We start from the raw sequence: 16,523 nt of genomic DNA on the forward strand, positions 1-16,523 counted from the left end.
TGTTCAAGGATAAGTATTGTTACCGATATCATTCAAATTCTAGCAAAATTATAACATTAGTGACATATTTGATTATAATAATTTTTTGTCACATATAAATATTATTATTGACACAGTAATGAAAATACTTAGAATTGCCAAAACTTTTGTACTATTTTTGTATAATTATAAGGTTCACTCAGATATTATTGAAAAAAAATACAGCACACATTTTTAAGAATCATAAATTATAAACATAATACTGCTGTTGAAAATATAAAATATGGCTGTGTAATGAAAAATCTACAATTAATGAAGCCTTGCCATAGAAGATATGAAGTCCTTTTTCTTTATAAAATCATTAATTCCCTTATTGACAGACCTGCATTATTTAAATTGTTTCCTTTTCATGTTCCTAATAGAGTCACACAAACCAAAAAAAAATATTTTACTGTAGCAAAAATGTCAATACCAATTCGTTTAATACCATCATAATCACCAGTAATCTGATGGACGATGATGATATTGAGAGACAAAGGAGAGCTCTCAGCGTTAAAGCAAACATGCTCAGTAGAAGATTTCGCCTTTGCAGTACCGCAGTAAAAAAGACGCTCTTCCTTTCGTTCTGCGCAACGTTGTACACGTGCGAACTATGGGCAAACTTCAAAAAGAGTAGTATAGAAAGACTACGGGTCCAATACAACAACGCCTTCCGCACAATGTTTTGTCTCCCCAGATACTGCAGCGCTTCCCGTATGTTCACGGAGGGGCGAGTTCCCGGATATGCAGCCCTTATTAGATCCAGGGTGGCAGGAATGAGGGAAAGGATAAGAAGCTCTGGAAATATCCTCACTATGGAAGCCCGCCTCACTCCATCCTCCAGCATTGACGCACACTGGAGAAAAATACTAGCGCCTAATATAGTCACGGCTCCCTAAAGGCTTCAACTTTCTATTATTCTATTATTTTATCATTTTATTATATTTAATTCTCAATTTATTCTGTTTTGTTTTCTTTGTTTTTCTGTTCTATCTTTTTGTTTTTGATTATATATTTTATTATATCTCTATATGGAATGTATGGGACTGCACTAACCTCCCCACATACCGGAATAAACACTTTATTATTATTATTATTATTATTATTATAAACTTCCATAAACCAAGCATACACAGCTTAGGTAACTATTAGTAGCAGATATTGTTAATAGCACCGAAAGGACTAACACAAAAGCATTTCACATATTACTTTAAATATTTATTAGTTAACATCTTGTTTCTAATAGCGTGATTGTAAATTTTAGTTACAATATTGGTATAGTTACACTGAAACTGTTAACTGTAATTTATTAGATTTTTCAAATGTTTTATTCTGTGTAAAGGTACTACCGTAAATAAATAAATAACTTTAAAATTTTAAATAACCATTAATGTCAGGTACATTTTTGTTCATCAGTTTTTTAAAATTAACAACACACCAAAATACGGGACAAGTAAGTGTTTTTAAAAATAGGAACAGACTTGATCTTGTGAGGCGGGAAACGAAAATACTTTACGTAAAAATAAAATATTATACCCGTGTATCTCCGGGTTTGTCTCACAACTCTAAATAAAAACTCCTGAGTCAACAAAGCACTTGGACATTTATTTGGTGATACATTAAATAATGAGCTCGAATGGATTTATTAGCTGGTGGTAGTATTGATTCTGAGCCTCGATCCTGGGTTTGCAATCTATTTATCTGACAGCTATGTACCATCTATGGGTAACCTCTTAAACTACTATCCAAGGTATCACAATCATCAACTATTTTGTTACTAAGCAGTGTTTTATTAATACAACTTCAGATTTGTAAATAAATATTACCGTGCAATTCAATGCAAAGTTTTCATGAATACCTATTTGAGCTACCTAACTACTTTACGTAAATTAAAAATGTTTCTTCAAAAAACATACATATTTAAATAAATAAACTATTAAAGTTTGCATAGTGAATAGAATGAAATAAACAAGAATATTTCTTGCCCCCCTTTCGACAAGGGGTAGAAGAATATTGTTTATATTTTTCAATTAATAGCGGAAGTCTAAATAAACTCACATAATGAGATTTAAACTGACTTAATAAACGTTTAGCAAATATTTGTTGCTTATTTAAAATGTCCAAACATGGCCTTTGCGTGTTGAAAGCTTGGATTTGTGTGTTGCTTTGTGTAAATAAATAGACAATAGCCAGTGAATTTTCAAAGGAAATTGTTGCGGAGAGCAGTGGGAAAGCTTTTAGCGTAGAATAAACAAGTTTAAATAAAACCAGTAACGAACTTCGAGATGTTTCATTATTTCGCAAGTGGAATACTCTGAACGCGATGTTTGAATAAGCCAAGAGCAATTCGTATTATTTTTCATTTGCTTTCACAAAAATCAATAATAGTTTTTTTTCCAACATGCCCGCAAGGAGTTCAATGCACACAAAAGTTGATAAAATATTAAAGACATTTACTATCCAAATATTCTTTCTCGGAAGTCTTGATAATTATTTGTCATCATCATTATTTTCAGATTTGTTTATGCGCTGTTGAAGTTTCTACGGTCCGCAGGGGATTAAGCTTACCTACGCTGTGTGATATAAATACTATTTTCTAATGTCATACACAAGATATATGGGACTTGTGGAAAGTTAGCTAAATTCGTGACACTACTGCCAAGTTGTACGTGGAAGTAATATTACATCCCATAAGTAGAAACATGTAAAGGAATTATTTTTATGTAAGATTTACAAACAAAACTTTCTTGTAGAATAAAATAAATGAGCTCTTACTCAAAAAAAATACATAAAACCCGTGCTTTTTTACTTATTTATTACCATATATAATTAAATTAAAACTTGAATTTTAAATTTATTCTAAAAAATTAGAAATCTGTTTTATAAACTGTGAGATAATGAACTATTGATTTCCCCTGGTTTCTATCTAAATTTAAATTTATTATTATTAAACATTTCAAATTATATCAAGAAGTTGTATGATGCCTTCAAGAGGCGAAACAGCTGTCACGCGCAATGATAATTGGCTTTAAACCGCAGTAAGCAGTTTCTTGTGTTGCCATTTTAACATTTTGAGGAATGGTATTAATTAAATAATATGGTAAATATGAAACCAATTGCTAGAGTGGATAAAATATAATGGATAAATGACGTCACACAGTTGTCAATCGCAATTGTGTGCTGAATTCAAGCCGGAGTTAGATCCGTTGGTTTTTTAATAATTTTTAAAAATCGATTGTTTTTACTATCCAGATAAACATGAAACAGGATACCTCCAATATTTAGCTTCTTTTACTCCTCCTAATGAACTCAAACACCCTAAAGTAGTCTGAAAGAAACATTCAAAATTTGAAAGGCAGTTCATTTCTCGGAACACAATATGAGTTTCTTATGAGAAGTCACCCTCCTTGCTGCCATTAGGGATGCTAAAATGAAAATACGAATGTAGTGGTTTGCACAATATTTCATTCATGTTGAAGTATATTATTTTATGACATTTTTCCGCTCTAGCAGTGCGAGATATAAATACTCTTGTTTCTCTTTTGTCTGCGCAGAAAAGCAATACTTTACAAGACTTTAACTACTTACCGCGATTTTTATTATTTGTAGAGTCAACGTAATGGCCTATACAGATAATATATTAACGGGAGTTATTAAGGCATTCCATTATCAAATGAATACCGCACAGGAATTCAACTGCACAAGAGTCCCAACTGCTCCCAACCGTCTGGAGCCAGTGAGACTACGGCATCCCCAATTGAGGTATGCTGTGAGCCTGAAGGTAGTGTTGAGAGGAATGAGATGAATAAAATCAAGGTTGAAAATTACCTGGATATTCAGATCTGGTCACCAAACACGGCCAAAGCCATTTCAAGCTATTCAATTCTGAATGGTGGTCTTATACACCAGGGCGATACTGAGAGTGTATTTTACTATAGAACTTGCGGCTTATATTTACTATATATTATTTTTAATGAGTCATTAGTGAAATAAAACACATTGTAATTAAATAACATTTACTTACGCACGCCTGGATTTGAGCCCACAACCTTCAGCTTGCTAGTCGAGAGCTTTACCCCTCGATCTCGGAGGCCGTCGTTCGTGCCAGTAGAACTGTGATGTCCTTAATTTCGGGGATGTTGGGATTGGGGATGGGTAGGAGTCGAACCTCGAACCTCCGTATTTCTTGGGTGCTTTGCGTTTAAATGCTGAAAGATTTTCAACTATTGAGATGTCATCAGATTCAAAATCGTAGATAATCGGGCCAGAAATTTTCCTGCACATAAAAAGATATCATGTATTAATATTATCGGATAATCATTTAAAGTCTAAATGAAAAATAAATCCCCGAAATTTCGCGATATGTACATAAAATACATGTAAGTTTTTTAGATTCTCACGGCCAAAAGCATTTTTGTTGTTTGTTTTTGGGGTGTTATGCCGTGTTGCGCTAACTCCTTCTTTAGCCGACGTTTCGGACAGCGTTGCAGTGTCCATCATCAGGGCAGATCCGGTAGATCCTTCGTCTCATCACATCTTCGGATCTACCGGATCTGCCCTGATGATGGACACTGCAACGCTGTCCGAAACGTCGGCTAAAGAAGGAGTTAGCGCAACACGGCATAACACCCCAAAAACAAACAACAAAAATAAAATACATGTATTTTTTTTTTTTTTATGCTTCCGATTTTTTTGTACGGGTTAAATCTTCCCCATAGGAAAAACTAAACCCTTCGACTCACTTTTCCACAAATGGTCATCTAGTCAATCAACACTATGCAAGTGCATTATATAAGCAAAATAAATACAAAACAATACAAGAACAACACGTCAACTCATTAGAGATCAAATAGGAAAATAATTCACCGACTCCAGATATTTTCATATCAGAGGGTTCGGCTCGGTAGAACTTCTAACAGGGCCTATAAATCCTACTGATCCCTCAACATAAATATTTAAAAAATCTTTCTCTATCCTATATGTATTAAAAATGACCGACTTTTGCATGCATGTATAAATTTTTTGATAGATCTAATACGTCTAAATTTTTAATGAGAGAGCTAGGTGTAATGCTAGTAGCCGAAATAACGAATGGTAATATTTTTATAGTCTGAGAATGCCAATCATTATTATTGCTCTTTCTACCACCGTACTAGGCTCGCTCACATAATTATACATAAGTACTAAACTGTCATAATTCAACTGCATTTAATTTTCGGACCCACTTTTAGGTCATGATCCGACAAAGTTTTGAACCCAAATAACGTCCTTAATTGACCTCTTTTTATACCCAGCGTATTTCAGCAGAGTATCTCTAGTAAGATGAGTCAGCCTAATGGCGCTGAGTTGACTTGTAATCGTATTAACAGTAGGTTTTGTATATCATGGTTCAAAGTTCAGTTGCTAAATACTAACTATGGCAGTAATTATCCTCCCCGTTGTTAATTGGGTACCCGCTCACTTTTAATGTGTATTAAATTTATCATATTCAAGCGAAATTTCATATTTTCATGAGAACGAGCCGCTTCTTCGACTCGTTTTTGTGTAAGACAGCTCGTATGTGGAACAAGCTACCGGCATCTGTTTTTCCTGCTTTATGTGATCCGGGTCTCTTCTTCGGTCATTCAAATCCCTTCCTACAGCTCCTATCTTAACCCGCCTCACAACGCTACCCAACCGGGCGGTGCCATAGCTCCTCTGCCTTTTCATTATACAGACAGGGGCGCTTTTGTGAGATGTCAAAAAAATATTCTTTTTAACTCTTTACCTTGCCGGTAGCGACGCTAGAACAAGTCAAAAATTTCATTATTAATTTTCAGGCAATAGCGAAATTGTCGAAGTGATGGGTTATTATTTTGTTTTTTTCCCGAAACATGTAAATTAAAAAACAGAAAAATTTGCGTACTTGCATTTTTAAATAAGCCTTTCATTATGCAAAATACGGCTTTTCCAGCTAAATTGAGACCGAAATCCCTAAAAGGGTAAATTTGAAAACCACTCCATTGCTGAAGTTGATGCCCGGAATTCTGGAAATTTTAACGCAGGTTTGGCACATTCAATTAGTGTCACCATTGGCTTCCCTATTTAAGAAAGAATTTAAGAAAATTAGCATTTCATATTTTTTTCGAATAGCTTGGAGTCATAGAGTCCATTATTAAAATTGATCCAAATAAAAATTTAAGAATTTTGTCAATTTTTCTGTATAATTGAACATAATAGTGACAAATTATAAAGATTTTAAATTATCATTTGTAATGCGGCACTAAAAATAGCAATTTGTGAAATATTTATGTATTTTCATGTAAAACGGTGAATTCTTTCAGTCGATTAATGTGGAACTTTTTTTTTTCAGTTACTTAATTAGTATAACCTCAAATTGTAATATTTAATTATTGAAGACAATATTAGGGATTCTTAAACGAAAATTTAAAACAGAACATTTAAAAAAGATACGGGTACATCTAGAACTTGAACCCAGGGCCCTCGCCCCTGGGACCTTATCTTCTTCGGTGATATTTTACTGTATCAAACGAATAAAAACTTGAAGAATTGAAACTGAAAACTTGAAACTTGATGAATTATTGAAGGCAAATAAATATTATAATTTGAAGTTTTACTCAATAAGTTATTCCAAAAAATAAATATTCATCCTAGGATGGTAGAAAAGTCAACAGATGTGGCACATTAAAATAAAAATAGGATTTATTTATCCAAGACACTATTTAGATTGCATTTTGTTAGAGTTAAATCTTGCCATCGTACATAAAGATAGCAGCCTATAAAAATGTGTGGCGAGAAAATAAAGATAATATTGGTGATTTTTCTAGACAGTATCTTTTTCTGTATTTTTAGGTTCTAGTTTAGTTCTAGGTTCTGTATTATTAAGTACGCAGGTATTTAAGTACCTACTTTCAATTCCTATGATTACAGAGGACATATTGGTTATGATTTATTAAAAAAGATGAAATTTGAGAAATGCTTGTTTGGACGCGAGGTCTACTGTTTTGTCTATTGTATTGTTCGATCACATTGATATATAACAAAACAAACAGCAACAAAAATTCCCTAGGGTGTGCAAGTCTCCACCGAACCCTAGCGAACTACTATTAAATCAAACCAGTTTTGCGCATGGCAAGAGGCGACCGTTGGCGCACCTTTATTTGCTTTTGATCTGGTTGTAACCCCTATAATTTTGTTTTCAGGTCAAATCCGCACCTTGGCTATATTGGACACAGAAACCCAGGACCACTACTGGCTTACGGTCTGCGCGCAAGATCAGGGGGTGGTACCCCTACATTCCTGCGTCAAGGTAAACAATTAATAGCTAATGTATTATTATCTTCCTGGTTTGATAAGGGTTTTTATCTGTCTGACTCCCGCGTTATTGGATTCGTTAACCCTTTCACATCCGCACTATTGTCTCCGCATATAGAAAATATGTAATGCTTGATAATACCTCAGAAAATTATTTGAATTTTTTTTGTACTCATTTTTTTATAAATTATTCTTGGTTAATTTGGCTTAATATTGGACGTCAGAAGGTATTTTTTAAATAGTTAGGTATAATAAAGGTAACGCACGAATCATTAAATTATTAAACCAATACCTTCTTTCTTGCGTCTTGACTTTAGACAAATAATTGGAATTTCAAATGATGGAAAAAATGTTACGATTTGAAAATAGTTGCAATGATACATAATTACTTTCATAAAAACTGTGCAAATTTCGCTATTCAGGAGATTTTCTGTTTAAAAGTTATGTGTTGATTTAGATACGAAACAGTTTACTGTCATTCTTCTGTCAAAAGCTTAACAGAACTCTGTTGACTGAATATTTTGAAACTGGAGTCCAGAGATATTCTTTCTTTTGCCCGGAGATTAAAAGTTTAATCGATCTTTGATCGCAGTATACCCAGTATACAGCGAGATTGCGAAAAATGTGAATTCTTAATAATAGAGCAAGTTACGAGATAAAAGTGCCATTTCAAAATTTATTTATTTCTATTTTGATTTTTTATAAATTATTCTTCGTTAATTTGGCTTAATATTGGACGTCAGAAGGTATTTTTTAAATAGTTAGATATAATAAACGTAACGCACGAATTATTGTTTTTAACCTTTAGGTAAAAATGCACCATTTTTTTAATTAATCACTTACCTTTGAAACAAATAATATTTTAACTTAAACTAATTCAAAAACTAAGAAATTCTCTATAAATCATCTTTAAAAATTCACCATACTAGTCGAAAATATGTGGGTCACTATCAGTGTTAATTTGAAAGAATATTGAAATTCATCAACAATATTCGAGCAAATAACTGTGCACACGGAATTGTACTGATATTATTACTATAGAACACATGTTTATGTGTTAAAATATATGTAATTCTGACTAACTAACTAACCATCACGCCGTTTCTCCGAAGGGTTAGGCAGAGAGGACGGACCGCTATACAACTCGGTCTTGGCACACAATTCTTGCCTCATTCACATTCATACATCGTCTCATACATACTCTTCTATTATTCTGACTCTTGACATGGCCCGACTCGAGTATCTGATCCACTTGATCGTGCCATGTCCTTACACTACTTTCTTAGCTCCTTCGCTCTATATGCCCAAACCATGGTAATTCTAGTAGAAAATATTGGTATCTTACTTTAAATTAAGTAATCAAAGACGGCAAAGCACATCTGCACATATCAAAATATTAACCGTTTTTGTGGCGGGAATAAGGATTTCAATCGAGCAGAAAAAAAAACCCACAAAAAAATATTACCAGCCATAAGAAAAAAACCGACTTTTCTAAATTGCCACAGTTGCGGTAAAAAAAAATCAAAAAGTTGGTGTTAATTTGAATTAACCCGGGGGCTTAGAGGGTTTTAATCTCATTTAGGAAAGTAATAGTTACTGTCCGACTTCACCAGAGTTGCAACAATCTCTTTATTTATTTTTATTATTGAAACTTATTTAATATGAATACCTGCCTGCAGACTATGGGAATCGGGGATCCGCAAATAAGGTATCTTTGTGATGTAAGGCTTGAAAGTGGGGAATGAAAGGAGATGGAGTAGATGATGGTCTCTTTAAGACCCATATTCACACCTTCCTTTCCTCAAAACGACGATCGACACAGCATTCTTAAAGAAGATATAGGCCGTGAGAGAAATTATTTAAATAGTGTGAAGTTAAAAAAATTTATTAAAAAAAATCCATTACAAGCAACGTTTCGATTATGAAAGATTCTTCACCAAGGCGATACCAGGGGCGGATCTAAGACTCACAAGGCAGTTAGCAAACATAACCATGGGGCTCTTAGGGGGAATGGGGAGGAAAGGAGGAGGGAAGAGGCCAAAAAGTATATTTTGAATGTGTTTTCTATGTAAAAAAGAGGAGAAGTAGCGCGGCCTATGTCAAACAAAACTTAATTATGAATTTGAGACCATGGATACACATGGGCACACTGAGTTTGGGAGGCGAATTTCGAAAGCACTATAAAACCTACAAAAAGCAGTGAGCCTCATAAAAAGTTCATTCAATTTTATTGAAAGGGTTCATGCAAGATTTGAAATCTAATCGTGATATGGAGATACATTAGCCATTAAGATGAAAATAATTTTAAAAATTCAAAATACCGCTATTATTATTTGGAATTGTAGTATGAAAATCTATTTTGCATGCAGAAAAGTCAAATAAAAAAAATGTGCTTTGTGTTTTAGTGGGTAGCTAATTACCTACAGAGATATAAAAAGTGCGAATATCGCATGTTAGTCCCAGTTCCTCAATAATCTCGGAGTCAGTGGAATTACAGCATCCCCAACCAAAGTAGGTAAGTGACAAGAGCAAAGAGAGTGGAAAATTAATTAAAACTTTTACAAAGACACGGAAAAGCGCCGCAGGCGATATTTTTACACGGTATCTCCAAGAGAAGGGAATGGAATATGAATTATTACATTCATAAAGTCACAGAAAAAGCACAGCAGGCGACTTTCTTTCTAGGTCGGAAGGCAAACCAATACCGCTTTCTTGCGTCTTGACTTTAGACAGATAATTGGATTTTCAATTGATGGAAAAAATGTTACGATTTGAAAGAAGTTGCAATGATACATAAATTACTTTCATAAAAAACTGTGCAAATTTCGCCATTCAGGAGATTTTCTGCTTTAAAGTTATGTGTTGATTTAGATACGAAACAGTTTACTGTCATTCTTCTGTCAAAAGCTAAACAGAACTCTGTTAGCTGAATATTTTCAAACTGGAGTCCAGAGATAGTCTTTCTTTTGCTCGGAGATTAAACGTTTAATCGATCTTTGATCGCAGTATACGCAGTATACAGCGAGATGGCGAAAAATGTGAATTCTTAATAATAGAGCAAGTTACGAGATATAAGTGCCATTTCAAAATTTAGTTAATTTTGATTTCTAGAACTCCGTTTTAATTGAAAGTTTTTCTTTTATATGTTCAATAATATTATTATTCAACATATATACAACAATTTATTTGTAAAAAGATCCTTCTGTGGAATTATTATGACGAAGTAAACTTCTATGAAATTACGCAGCAGAGCTTTTTTTATAAATAACCCATTTTTATAAATTGACTAATAATATTCCTGAAAAAGAGGAGTCATACAAAAATATCACAGGTATATAGGTTTATCGTCCAATTACATTACTAAATTCACTATCTAAAGTCTTTGAAAAAACTATTAATAATCAACTAATTGAATACCTTGAACAAAATAACATACTATCACTCAACCAGTTTGGATTCAGGAAAAATAAAGACACCTTCGAAGCCCTGGCAACAGTTACCGATTTTCTAAATGAAAACTTAGACAAGGGATCAAAATGCATATCAATATTCTTAGACCTGTGCAAAGCATTCGATACTATCTCTCACTCTAAACTTTTACAAAAACTATCTAATATTGGTATAAATGGTGATGAACTTACTATTATTAGCGATTACCTGTCAAACCGAAAGCAAAGTGTGAAAATCAACAACTGCAATAGCAATCAATTACCAATTAGCTACGGCGTGCCTCAAGGAAGTGTTTTAGGTCCTACCCTGTTCTTAATATACATAAATGAATTATGTAATCTTCAAATAGATGCCAAAATTGTAAGTTTCGCTGATGATACGATTCTCCTCTTCAAATCAAGCAATTGGAATGATGTATATATAAAAGCTAACAGGGGCATAACTGTGGTTAAAAGATGGTTAAACAATAATACACTAACAATGAATGTGACCAAAACTAAATACATTGAATTTAGTATTAATCCTTCCTTAAGAAACCCAGATTATCAAATTAAAATTTGTGCTTGCAACCTGACAAATCCGATAATATGTGATTGCCCTTATTTAGAACAGGTCACTAAAATTAAATACTTAGGTATTATTTTTGATAGCAATTTAAAGTGGAAAGAACATATAACCTCTACAGCAAACAAACTTAGAAAATTCATTTATTTTTTTAGACAAACTCGCAACTTTCTCAACCTAAGCCAGCTCAAAACAATCTACTATGCACTTTGTCAATCTTTAATAGAGTATGGTATCATAGCATGGGGAGGAGCAAACGCTGCCGCCATTGATCCAATATCTAAAGCTCAGAAACTTATAATAAAGATTATTCTCAAACTACCAATCACAAGCAGTTCGGATGAAATCTTTAGGAAAATCTGTGTTATGGACATTAGGCAACTTTATGCCAAAAACATACTAACATACCTCTTCAAACACAAAACTACTTTTGACAATATCCAAACTGCTCGTGATACTAGAACAAAAGGACATAATTTCTTACAAATCCCTTTCGCTAAAACAACTTTTGGCCAGAGAAATTTTAGATATTTTGCAACAAGGCTATATAATGCTCTCCCACTAGCCATTAGACTGAACGATTTTTTTTCTGAAATATAAAACAGACATCAAATCTTGGATCATCAGCCAAGACAGATCCATGATAATTTTTTTTATAAAAATCCATACATAAGTATGTACTCCAACTAGATGCTGATTAACAAATGCATCATTTATTATTATTATTATTTATTATTTTCTATCTTTTTCACAATGTCATTTAATGTAGTGAAATATTTAATGGATCAAAAAATATGTAAACATTTTTAATGTATCAAATACGTCTGTCTCGACACAGGTTTATCCTAGTGAGACAGACATCGAAAAAAAAACCTGTAAAAGAAACTTTATATTGATAATAAAGAAAAAATAAAAAAAAAATATTATGTTCCTTGGTATTAAAATTATACATATGTATACATTACATATAACAATACTTATAATGGAGTGACAGCTGTGTTTTGATCTGTCCCCGAAATAAACAGTTAATAATTTGGTACAGCGAGAAAATTTTCCCGTGGATGTGTCAGATCCGATGAGAATTGTTAGATTTACTAAGTCAGTGTTTGATTTGTCTGTGATTGACCAGTGAATAAATAATTATCAGTATTTTAAAAAAGAAAAATTAACAGTACATCGCAAGTCAACCAAAAGGGTAATAGACGCAATGTTTGACCCACAGAGTCTACCAAAATAGCAAATTCAGAAAAAAATCTGATGAGCAATGGACAAACGATAGCAACTAACCTTACATCTGAGCCTTACGTTTTAAACATTGACAATCTGCTGGAGAAAATGGAGATGAAGATGGAAAAAAAATGGAAATATTTAAACAAGCAATAATAAAAAAAATAGATTATGAAAATCAAGAAACCAGAAACACAAGGGACTTCATCAGCCGTCAGTACGATGACATCCATCTTAAGATTGAGACCATAATCAAACTGGTTTCGGAAATTGAATCAATGAGAAAGGAACTAACGTAAAAAGACAGAACAATAAAAAACCTTTAAGTCAGATTGGCAGAAGTGGAGCAAGTACTATGAAGACACCCTTGAATTTGCAGGGATTCCAGTAAAAGAGGGTGGATATGTTCTGTATTTTGGTATATACGAGGGGACATGAGATTTTATATTTTCGGAAAATGTATGGTAAAGTATTTCTAGGGTTTGTTCAATGTCATCAGTCAAAAAGGTCCAATCTGTATTAGTGAGTTGGTAGTTTATAGAATCGTTATCGGCGTTTTTGAAGTTGAGCGTTGTTTGTTTCAATGGGGGTTGTTTTGTGTACATATTTACTATAAGATATGAGGAGGATGATGGTTATCTACCGGTACGAGCTGATCGTTTGACATTTCAACACGTAGTTTAGAGCAGTTTGAAAGGGCTAGATCTAGAAGGCAATCACATTCATTATATACAAAATTATATTGGTTTATATTTAAATAGTTGATCATATCTATCACTTCACGTGCTGGGTCATTAGAATATTCATTAGTAATATAGCCACTGTCATCGGAGTTCCATTTCAAATTGGGAAGATTATAATCGCCGACGATAATTATTTTTGACGTAGGATTTTTTGACGTAAGTAATTCAATGTCTTCACAATGTTTCTTGTAAGTTTGAATGTCGGAGTTTGGCGGTAGGTATATAGTTCCAATGATGATTTTTCCATGGCGGTAACAATTTGTACAAATAATTGTTGCAATAAAGTATTTTGCGTGTTTAGTTTTTTCGCTGATAAATTTTCCTTTATTGCTATCAGAAATCCACTTCCTCTGGATTTAGAACTAGATTTTGAATTTCTGTCACGCCGAAATATCTTCTGGTTTATAAAACCAAGTTCTGGAGATTTTATTTCTGGGACGAGCCATGTTTTGGTAAGAATAAATATATCGTGTCCATGTAAAGGTACTGTTGTTTTTAGTTCGTGTAGTTTTGTACGAAGTCCTCGAGTGTTCTGGTAGTAGATTTAAGTCACGTCTGGGCATTAGGTCCGGCATTTTTGGCTACTTAGGTCTAGTTTTTTGGTACAATTTTTTCTATCGATGGCTTGTTGTTAATAAATTTTATGGTCCGATTATGGTCCGTTTTAGAGTTCGACTTCGCCTTCCTGGGTACGGTTTGCCAGAATTTGTCTGAGGTCATTAAGATATTGCCTTTGTAGAGGAGTTTGGTTGGAGTAAATTCTATACTCAGTGTTTGTCAAGGTTATACTTTTTTTACGCAATATATTTAAAAATTTTGAGGGATCATTAAAATGACTTTCACTGGCCAGATTTTGTTAGATTTTACTACACCAATGCGGAAAACGTCAACAGAGTTTTCATCAATCGTATTATCGATTCTGTTGAGAATTTTTACTCTTTCCGTCTTGTCCTGTTTAATTTGGTCAATGTGGTTCATCTTGACACTTTCGGGCACATTTGTGATGATTAAGTTTTTTGCTCTCACTTTCCGTTCTTCCAACTCGTCGGCTGCTTCGCAAATCTGGGCTATTTGTCCCCCACTAGGCAGGGACTGAGGCGGAGGCTGGAGTGGCTGGTTCTCCGATATGCGTTGATGCGTCTTAAGTTCTCCTTCTATAAAGCCCATTTTGGCAGCAACTAGACTTATATTTCCCAAAATCTGAGAATTTAGGGGACAGTTTTCTCATATGTTCTTTGGTAAATTTGTTGCTTGGATCAATCATAGTCATTTGTTACGAATTTGTCCATGTTATTTCAGAGAGAAAAAATGTTTTGCGGGCCTGCTTTGTGCTGGCGGTGGTAAATGATTGAAATTTTCGTAAACAAGGCACACACACACACACACACACACACACACACACACACACACACACACACACACACACAACACAACACACACTGACAGAGTTTGGACTGAGGGATCGGTGATTTTAAATATTATTTTGACAGAAACTCGGGTTTTCAAAATTATATTTAAGTTAACACAGAGATTTTGGAATAACTAGAAACACTTTTATTGAATTAATACTGTAATTCCGTACGTATTTTTATTGAACGTATTATTTTTGTTAAAATGTGTTGAGAATGTTCACTTATTTAGTTTTAAACTGGAGCAAATTTAATAGCGTGCTATTGTATTGCAGTATTATTGTTGTATCTAGAATAGAATCAAGTATAATGCATAAATGCATTTTTGGGGATCAATGGTGAGGCACAAAATGAAAGAAAATTGTGAAGGTCACATGTGTTTATTGGTGAGTCAGTTGCCGTGACGAGGAGATGATGTAGGACAAATGTTGAATACTCCGGTTGCTGCGATGGTGTGGTGGTCGAGCGCGGGTCAGTGAGTCGACGCCGGGCACTGGTGACCGGGACTCGATGAAGGTCAGGCACTGGCGAAGAACGTAGGTCTTCAGGCACTCCAGTGCTGACGAGACGGCCGAAGGTGCGGCGGATCTTGTAGGCGGTTGAACGGGTACGGTGTGACCAGTGAGGATGCTGCATGTCCTCGTGATGGTCATGATGGCGTGGAAAAGAAGCGCTGGTCAGAGACACTGGAACCAGGGCGCTTGTAATCCGAGTAGCGCTGGCCACGGACGTGGCCGAGGCGCTATGATGGTGTCCCGATGGATTCCTTGATGGTACGGGCGAAGCCGGGAATATTGTCCTTTGCGCTAGTAAGATTAGCGCGGGTTAACACTTGTTGATCCTTGTAGACTGACGGCGGAATGATGACTGACTGACTGACTCGCTGCGTCGGGCTTATTTATACTACACGGCCGATGGCGACAGTAGGTAGTAAATTGCAATTAAATCGAGACCACTCGCTCGGACTGTGTGTTTCGGGAACCTTCGACATTGCGGCGATTATGCATAGGCCGTAGACTCGAACCTTCTGGCGAGTTCTCGTAGTATCCCAGACGGACTGCAGTATTATTGTCGTCGATAGACAGGTAGGTACTTGAAGTACGTAGGTTGCTTTGTTTACGATGCGATGCAGGTACATAATTCGGGAGTAGGTACTAAGTAGGTCGAGCGGTTTATTATTAATTAGTTAATATAGATTTTTCTCGACGCTACACATTCATGACCGCACCCGATAAACAATTTACAGGTTTTTAAAAACCTGCATTAAAATATTTTCAACTGTTCAAAAGTGAACTAGAGTTGCCAATGCATAAGTTCTAAAATACCCACAAGAGATACAGAGACATTCAAATTCCCCACAAAATCCACGCAAGTTCCCTTACCTCTAAATGAAAAAAAAATCTTTTCAAATGGGTACTGTTTTTTTATTATTTGGTCATTTCCGGATTATCTGTTTCGTTCTTTAAAAATAGAACAAAAACGAAATAAAGTGCGTTGTCACAAATATTGTAAATATTATATATCAATATGGTTGGAAAACCAATAAATATCCAGGACCCCGCATTTTTTTCTCAAAAGGTTCTCCCCGCAAAAAAAAAAAACAAAAAATTCCTAAAAAACTTTAATAGGATGGTATTTTATGAGTTTTTAAATGACGATTTATAACTAAACTTATATATATGTAATCAGAATCAGCGTTTGTTGCTATTTATGATTTTTTTTAAGCCTCAATATTTTTCACTACAGTTACTTATTATGATTTCTTCCCCTTCCCATTACGATCAGCTATTCTATGATT

The 16,523-nt window shown here is 34.4% G+C and overlaps 1 protein-coding gene across 1 annotated transcript in view; it reads left to right on the forward strand.

Annotated features, from left to right (window-relative positions):
• Window positions 1-16,523, forward strand: part of LOC149423565 (fat-like cadherin-related tumor suppressor homolog) — a 223,168-nt gene that overhangs the window by 141,080 nt on the left and 65,565 nt on the right. The window contains exon 2 of the mRNA XM_089632259.1: window positions 7,221-7,327. Within this exon, the coding sequence (XP_089488385.1) occupies window positions 7,221-7,327 (107 nt within the window). The remainder of the gene's footprint in view (window positions 1-7,220; window positions 7,328-16,523) is intronic.

Source organism: Hesperophylax consimilis, chromosome 5, assembly GCF_061612785.1.
Source record: "Hesperophylax consimilis isolate HC1 chromosome 5, BYU_Hcon_1.0, whole genome shotgun sequence".
In the NCBI taxonomy this organism is placed as follows: domain Eukaryota; kingdom Metazoa; phylum Arthropoda; class Insecta; order Trichoptera; family Limnephilidae; genus Hesperophylax; species Hesperophylax consimilis.